This window comes from Schistocerca gregaria, chromosome 2 (genome assembly GCF_023897955.1).
Source record: "Schistocerca gregaria isolate iqSchGreg1 chromosome 2, iqSchGreg1.2, whole genome shotgun sequence".
Classification (NCBI taxonomy): domain Eukaryota; kingdom Metazoa; phylum Arthropoda; class Insecta; order Orthoptera; family Acrididae; genus Schistocerca; species Schistocerca gregaria.
In genome coordinates, this window is record NC_064921.1 from 621,516,853 (window position 1) to 621,526,188 (window position 9,336).

Sequence of the window (9,336 nt, forward strand, 5' to 3'; positions counted from 1 at the left end):
ACTTATTCAAAATTCTCTATAACTAGTCCTTTACAAAAAAATGACTAGCAGACTGCTATGAAAGTCCTCAAAATTTGCACCATGTGACAATGGTGCAAAACTGATGGCAATTTGTACAAAGCATGATGCAGCTATTATGCAAAACTTCTACTACTATGATGGTTCAGGGTCTTGGTAACGTACAGTTAAATTTTGAAGTTGATAAATCAGCTTAATTTGGAAGTTGTTATAGCACAAAAAAAAGCTGAAATATGTCATGATGAATCATAACAAAAGATGCCCTTTTTTTTTTTTTTTTTTTTTTTTTTTTTGACTTCTGATTTGATCTCACTTTCTAGTCATCAGGACTTAAAAATATTTCCTTCCCAAGAGAGTAATAGAGTGTAACTGTGAAATGCAGAACATTTCATTTTTTCAATTCACCTCCACCTTGTCAGTTTTTTGAGTCCTCTATGCTCGTACTGAAAAATCAAATATAGTAATTTAAGTTGTTCAGAACATGGTTTTTCTAATGAAAATGGTTTGAAAGAATTTTCAGAAGACCTGTATGTAAAAGGGGGCTACAACTACCCATTTTTCACATTTTTACAAAAATTGTAAAATTTGCTCTCAATTTGTAAACTACTGAGAAGCAGTAAGAGAATGAAAGTTTATACTCTACAACCACATATTGATAGGTCATTACCTGAAACTTTTCAGGTTTAACCCCACAATAACATCCAAAGAATGAAACAGCTTAACTGTACATTTTTTTTTTTTTCCAGGCCTATTTTTTCAGGCGACTTTGTTTCAAATTATCCATGAGATAATTGGTGAAAATTTTTAAGTTGTACAAGATGTCACAGTTTTGTCCCCACTCCCACTTCCGAGAAAATGTTGCCAGAAAAATTATATCTCAAATTTGGTGAAAACATAGAGCTGCACTTTGTATAGTTTCGTTGTGGGGCCAAAACAAAATATCTACAACTGTTACAGATTTATAGCATTTTAAAAAAATTTCCCAATTCACATCTTTAAAATAGTGTTTGCTTTGTCACCTTTGGAGGCCTGTATCTCATGGCATGAAGTTTTTTGGAGAAAACAAAAAAATAGGTGTTTCTTACTTATTCCTGAATTTTAAAATATGCTAAATTCAGTAACATCCGAGACTATGAAGGAAACCACTTGCCAGAAGTGATACGGATTATGCCTAAGGTAACTTGCTACCGCCCATCAAATAGTGTGTGTGTGTGTGTGTGTGTGTGTGTGTGTGTGTGTGTAGTTGCCACTCCTATTTCATGCATGTTACCTATAATGCTTTAATTTTGGTCTTTTCAGACTGTTCCCCATTCCACCTATGATAACCTGAGACCCTTTGTCAAATTCTTTACACATATTCACCTACGTCCTCGGCAGCAGGAAAGGCTAGCACTTGGCCCCATAAAACTTGTGACCTGGTACCCTGTTCGTAATTTGTCCTGTACCATCTGACCTACACCCCTCGCATGACTAACTAGCAGCAAGACTCTCTTCTTCTTACTCTTTTGGTACCGACCTGCAGTTAGTTTCTTTGCTAGAAGTTTGCTGCACCCTACAGTTGGATGAGACTCTTCCCGCCCTACTTCACGTAACAAGACCAATTTATTACATACTTTAAGCTCAAATGTAAGTGGAAGAGCTATTCCCTTTTCTCTCTTACCTGTTACCTTTACCCAGTGCCCACAATCTCTTTTCCCTTTAACCTACACAGTTCAAATTTTGTGTAATCTAGTTCTGTCTGAAGGATACACTGATTCACTCTTCATTTTTGCAGAGCCTACTACAGTCCCATTGGAGAGCTGTGTTGAGTCCCCCATTCAAATTACTCCAAAGGAATTCTAGTCAATCAATACCACTAACTGTCTCCCTCCAGTAATATCTACACTTATCTTGCTGCGCAACACAGATTAAACACTCTAAAATAGGATTAATTCACTGATGGGCCATTCCATGTCAATTCAACCAATTTGAGAAAATGTTCCAGCTGATAGTCTCAGATTTGGCTGAAATTTAGCACACCAGTGCTACCAAGTGTGGAACACTCATGTACAAAATTTTAAGTTTCCCTGCCAATTAGTTCCAGAATTATGGCTTGTGAAAGAAGGTGGCGTGACCCGGAAATTGCAACCCGCATCTGCCAATCTATCTTCAGACCCAACTTCAGATCTTAATAACTTTGGAACTATTCCACACAGTCCAGTGAAATTTTTACAACCCAGTAACATCCACTTAGAGAACACACTATGAATCAGAACACCAACAACATATTTCTGAGGGAAAAAAAAATTCCAAAATGTGATTAAAAAATGTAATACATTAAAAGGTACATGTTGTAGGTTCCCTCTATGTCAAATATAATTCACATCCACACGCCAGAAAAAAGTAGCTATTCTTACCCTTGCACCTTCCAGCTGGTCTATTGACTACATTGCAAAGGAATTCAGTGTTTCTACATATATGGTAAAGCCAGCTAGGAAAATAAAAGCAACCCAAGGCGTGCTTCCACAACTTCAGCAGGCTCAGTGTAAGCAACAGAGTTCAGAAATAAAGGTGCTAGTATCGGAGTTTTATAAAAATAATGACTACAGCCGAATAATGCCTGGGAAAAAAAGACTATGTAACGGTGAATGGGAAATGTACGTGTACAGATGCAAAAAAGACTGTTGCTACGTAACATATCAGAACTATATGTAGAATTCAAGGAAAAGTATCCCAATACCAAAGTAGGTTTATCACCTTTTTTCAATCTTCGGCCAAAATGGGTTGTGCCTGTAAGTGCAAGGGGGACACACAGTGTTTGTGTATGTGAGACCCATCAAAATGCTAAGCTGATGTTTGCTGCTATAAAGGATTCTGGTCTGGACTAGAAAGGTGTAATGAAGCTGCTAGTGTGTGACAGCAGTTCCTACCAGTGCATGACACACAGGTATGAAAAGTGTCCTGGTAAGGCAAATCTTGCAGAACACATGAAAAACAAACTGTATGGTAAATTTCTTATGGATGACAATGAACTTGTTTCTTATAAACAATGGACACACATGGATCACACAAGTCTTGAAACAAAGCAAAGTACAGTGGAAGATTTTGTTGAAATGTGTTGTCAAAAAACAGACAAACTGACCACACACAGCTTCACAGCAACAGCACAATCGGCTTATCTCCAGTTTTGTAACAATAATTTGAAACAAGATGCAATATAGTAATACTAGACTTTTCTGAAAATTTTGCATTTATAGTTCAATATGCCATCCAAGGATATCAGTGGGACAATGGTCAAGCAACTCTCCAGCAATTTGCGATTTACTATAGAGGTGAATCAGGTGATGTTTCTGTCATGAAGCGGTGTGTTTTTAGTGACTGTTTAATTCATGATGCCACAGCAGCTCATGCCCACATTCGCACTGTCATGGCATATGTGAAAAAAAAAGCTCCCTCACATACATTTTGCAAAATACTTCAGTGATGGGGCACCCAGTCAGTACAAAAACTGTAAAAATCTCAAAAATTTATGCATGCATTACCATGATTTTCATATTCATGCAGAATGGAATTTTTTCGCAACAAGTCATGGTAAAAATGTATGTGATGGTATTGGTGCTACCACTAAGCGCATGGCATCACGAGCTAGTCTGCAGCACCCTACAGGAGGTCACATTCTAACACCCCTTCAATTATTTACATGGGTACAGAAAAATATCTCTGGCATACAATAATTCTATGTTTCAAAAGCTGAGGTGAAATTAGTCAAAGAGTTGCTAAAAAGCAGACTAGAACATGTTAAAACTGTTGCAGGCTCAAGGCGCCACCATCACTTCACTCCAGCAGACTCTTGACAACGTGCAGATGAGCAGACTGTTCGGTTATAACTATAGGTTCATGCACAACATGTGTCTTCACAGTGTGTCAGACTCAAGGTTCAGAAGCATAAGCAGCAACATACAGCCAGGTTGCTATGTTATTGCTGTTTATGATGACAAATGGTATTTAGGAAATGTTGCAGAGTGCTGTGAAGCAGAAGTGATGTATTTGTGAACTTCATGGCACCAACAGGACCAGCAAGATCATTTCATTGGCCACATTTGGCAGACTGTTGTTGGATTCTTCTTGAACATATTCTTATGATAGTTCAGTTCCTACCACAGTGTCAGGAAGACAGTACAATTTGCCACTCAATGTAAAGAGTACAGTAGCTAAAATGTGGGAGAACTTCTGTTTGAAGCACAATTGACTGGTTTTTAGCAGTTAAGGTGCAGTAAACATTAATGATAGGTTGTGTTAATCTGTCTACATGTTGTTGCTTAGTGATTAAGCAGTCGTGGGAGAGGATAAGAAGAGGCAGAACAGTTTACGATATGTTTTTACAAAACTGTGTTGTGGAACAGTGGCCACATCACCAAACACATCTGTCAACTTCCACTGTACACAAATGTCTTGCAATAACATGCTGAAATTTTTTGAGATATATATTATTATGGTCTACTTATCAGAGTGTGAAATTTGGCTTGGATACCACTTGTCCCTTTTGTGCTACCATACTTCGAAAATCAATGTTTTTCAGGTAATAATTCAAATTTTTGTATTTTCGTGTGCCTGTAACTCAGTTTTTGTGACTGATATGGGCATGGTGAGTTCTGTGTGTGTTTAGGCCACATTAAGCTTACCACAAAGAATTTATAGCCTCTTTGAATGAATTATATTTGGCACAGAGGGCACCTACAATATGTACCTTTCAACGTATTACATTTTTTAAATCACATTTTGGAATTTTTCATTTTCCCTCAGAAATATGTTGTTGGTGTTGAGATTCATGGACTGCGTTCTCTAAATGGATGTTACTGGGTTGCAAAAATTTCACTGGACTGTGTGGAATAGTTCCAAAGTTATTAAGACCTGAAGTTGGGTCTGAAGATAGATTGCCAGATGCGGGTTGCAACTTCCAGGTCACACCACCTTCTTTCACAAATCATAATTCTGGAACTAATTGGCAGGGGAAACTAATACTTTGTACACGTATGTTCCACAAATGGTAAAATTAGTGTACTGAACTTTAGTAAAATCTGAGGATATGAGCTGGAGCCCCTGGTTGAACTAACACGGAATGATCCTGAACACACTTTACACTACATAAATTCTCATTATCTATGAGCCACAAACATTTGGCCTCCAAGTTAATGCTGCATATGTATGATATACCCCCCCCCCCCCCTCACTCACACACACACACACACACACACACACACACACACACACACACACACACACACACACACACACTCTTCCCTCCAATAGGAAATTGGTGATCCTCAATGTCTCAGAATGTGTGCTATCAACCGATACCTTCTTTTGGTCATGTTGTGCCACAAATTTCTTGTCTCTCTAATTCTATACAGTACTTCCTCGCCAAATGCGTGACTGCCCCATCTTATGTTCAACATTCTTCTGTAACACCATATTTCGAAAGCTTCTATTTTCTACTCACCTAAAAACTGTTTCTCGTCCATGTTTCACTTCCATACATGGATACACACCAGACAAATACCTTCATATAAGACTTTTTAACACTTAAATCTATATACAATGTTAAAAAAATTTCCTCTCTTAAGAAATGCTTTTCTTGCCATTATCCATCTACATTTTGTACCCTCTCAACTTTGGCTATCATCAGTTATTTTGCCGACCAAATAGCAAAACACTTCCACTTTTCTGAGAGTGTCATTTCCTAATTGGATTCCCTCAGCATTTCATTCTCCCTGTATTATTTTTGGTGATGTTCATCTTATACCTTCCTTTCAAGACAGTGTCCATTCCCTTCAACTGTTCTTCCAATTCCTTTGCTGTTGCTGACAGAACTACAATGTGATCAGAAACACTGTTTTTGTTTCTTCTCCCTGAACTTTAATTCCTACTCAAAATTTTACTTCTTCAACACACAGATTGAATAACACTGGGAGTAGACTACAACCCTGAATCACTCCCTTCTCAACCACCGCTTCCCTTTCATGCCCCTTCATTCTTATAACTGCCCTCTGGTTTCCATACCAGTAGTAAATAGCCTTTCACTCCTGTATTTTACCCCTAATTTCAAAGGGAGTACTCCAACACTGTCAAAAACTTTGTCTAAGTCAACAATGCTATAAATATAGGTTTGTCTTTCCTTAATGTATCTTATAAGATAAGCCACAGTGTCAGTATTGCCTCACGTGTTCCTACATTCCTCCAGAATCTAAAATGATCTTCCCCAAGGTCGGCTTTCACCAGTTTTTCAATTCGTCCATAAAGACTTCATGTTAGCATTTCTCATAGATGACTTATTAAACTAATGCTATCAGTGCTATCAGCAGTTCTGACAGGAAGAACTCTTCACTTAACTGTAGTATATGATAATCAACTTATTTGCAATAAAATATAACTTTTGATCACGAGTCTTACTTTACATTATACAATGTTTACTGTCAGCAGAATATGGCGCAATGTTTGATGCATTTTTGCATGATAATTTGAATACACTACCTCAGATCATGAAATCTTCTGTTTTTCGGGGTGAGGGAGAAAAGGAACACACTGGCACAGCTAATAGGGGAACAACATGTGGATCAGGAAAATAACGAGTCACAATGAGTGGCTCCGAGGATGGAGGTCACCAAGGGTTTAGGGCAGAAGGGACTGACCATGGTGAATGGACAGTTTCCATCTATTTCATTAGTGTTAGGGGAAAAGGGAATAGGATTTATATAGAATGAACAGAGAAAGCCACTGAAACCATTGGTCGCGTAATGTATAAAACATTCAGAAACTTGGTGGAAGTTTCAGGCAGACATGAATACAGATAGATAACCATATCTACATAGAACACAGCATAATAACAGCAGTATAGATGGTACATAATGCAGCATATTTCACATGTGCCACTGCCTCCAGATTTAATAGGAAATGCCAATTACTCGACTGATGCAGGAAATGGTTGACAGTTCTAAACTACAGTCACCCAGACAAATTATCTATAGGGTGCAGAATTGAGAGCATGAGTGGCATACAGCAACTCGAAAGTGTGGGAGGCATTAACAGTAGTAATTAGCATAGGAAATTTTCATATCAGAAAACAGTGAGAGATAATCAAATAGTTGGTGAAGTATTTGAGTGAACTCTACAAAGTCTTGGTGATATTTGGTGTGAAGAAAAAGGCTGAGTTGAGTTTGAGAAGTTTTTGGGAACAAATGGGCATACGAAGAGATTGTAGATGAGGTAGGATATGGATAAAGGTACAATGTTCAGGGATGTACATAATGTATGGAGGAGTACATTGAAGGTCAAGTTGGACTTAAATGATGGAATCTTAGCTTACACATAGAGGTGTCTGAGTATATCTGTATCTATATGATCTAAAGCACAATTAAAATAATAAACACTGTAAATGACCCACGAGAAGATGTCTACCTTAATTTGGTGGGAGGTATAACAGTGTAGCGATGATAGTTACGGTGTTGTCCTGGCTGTTGACCTTGACTGAAACATGTTGCACATAGGTGTGCATCACACTCAGCACACCGTAATGTAGGTTCAACTTCATCAAAGATATCACAGCACCATGCACATGTATTGTCATACACGTACTTCAGCACATCTGCAATAGCCAATGTTGACATATATACATGTATAATTCAGCGAATATACTTTAGCCCTAGTCTAGTTTTAAATGTAGTGCAGAGAGAGAGAGAGAGAGAGAACTTAACTAAGGAAGTAGATTGTCGCAAGAGCCTTTGTCAATTACAATACAAAGGTAACAATTATCTCATTTGCAGCTGAACCTCTCTTGTGAAGTGACAAATAAGAGATCGAAAAATTTCAAGCATATGTGAGGAAAATACAGCTCATTGACAAACCAAAGGCATTTGACAATAGCGCTACTAAAAACTTGAATACAATGTAAATAAACAACACAATAGCTCAGTGATATTTGCCAGTGTTCAACGAAAACAAATACAGCAGTAAATAGCCTCCAGAACACAGAGTATTCACTGTGATACGTCAAACTTGTAAAACAGTAGATTTGATTTTGCAGTAGTATTTCTTCAGAATGCCTGTTTTCAAGAATATCTTAAATATCAATACTCATGAGAATACTGTCTGGGTGAGATCAGATACGATCACTAGTTATACCAAATGTGTAAGCTAATGCCGCTCTTACCTCAAAATACATTGTAACTTACACACAAATTCAACATAACGACACGCAACTCCATTACGATTATTGCAAAAAATAATGCTTTCAAAAATTCCCGTTCACGACAACTCAAATAACTGGAAATAGATCTAACCACACACGATAAATAATTAAATTGTTGTATATAATCTCCAATTGGCATAATATCACACCGTAAGAAAGTGATAAAAGGATTTCACGCATAACTTCCAAGGCAATAGTTACCATCTGCAGTATCGAATTCTTCATCCTCTCTATAAATATATGAAGAGACAGACTTTCTCATGTTTACATCACAAATCACCATCTCCGCTTCCGTCGTTACCGCCACACGGTAGTTACTAGTTACCAACACGCGAAAACTACTAACGCTGTCAAAAGTACTTGTTCTGTACCGCGGACTTAGCTTGTGTACTGTATGTTTTCATTGTTTTGTTTTCTAAATCAAAGATAGTATCATGATAATTTCAACCAAGGAGGTTATAGTAATGTAACGAAAAGTTGCGCGAACGTTAACATTAAATACGCTATTAGTAAATCTATTCCTTCAACTTTTATTCCTCATTCACATCCATTGGCATTGCCAAATCGTAGCTAAACTGATACATTCCTGGCCGACCGAGTGCCGACTAATATCTGATGCTACGTTTCTGATCAGACTGATAGTACAATGAAGATTTTGCTCTTCTTCGTATTTGTATGATAAAAGTAGACAAAGATGTAAATTACTTTTAACTCTTTGGCTCCCTACTGATAGAGCATTTTCATTTATAGTACATCCTGCTACAAATCGAATATTGACTCACCTGTGTGAAAAACCCCTCTGAAATCAGTTTTCCTGTAAGTAGCCTTCCTGTAAAGGCCCGTCCACACGCAACGATCACATCTGCGCAGACAGATGGTTGCGTGTCGACAGAAGATTTGCACCAACCTGAGGTGTGTGCAAACCCGGAAGTTGGAGTTGGAGGTTTGAGCGAAACCTCTCAAATCTGTGGGTTCAAACCACATCTGCGCAGACAAGTTGGAGCGTGTGGACAGGAGATCGCCGCAAATCTGGCGCGAAACAGCTGTTTGCTCAGTCTAGTGTTTGTATTTGTGCGTACAGGGCATTAAAATGG

At 38.0% G+C, this 9,336-nt stretch overlaps 1 protein-coding gene across 1 annotated transcript in view; it reads right to left on the minus strand.

Annotated features, from left to right (window-relative positions):
• The window catches only part of LOC126334612 (uncharacterized), a 29,605-nt gene extending 20,834 nt beyond the window's left edge, over positions 1–8,771 (minus strand). The window contains exons 1-2 of the mRNA XM_049997016.1: positions 8,444–8,771; positions 7,453–7,639 (exon numbers count right to left, since the gene is read on the minus strand). Coding sequence (XP_049852973.1) covers positions 7,453–7,639; positions 8,444–8,525 — 269 coding nt within the window. The 5' untranslated portion in view covers positions 8,526–8,771. The remainder of the gene's footprint in view (positions 1–7,452; positions 7,640–8,443) is intronic.
• Positions 8,772–9,336: the final 565 nt, after the last annotated feature.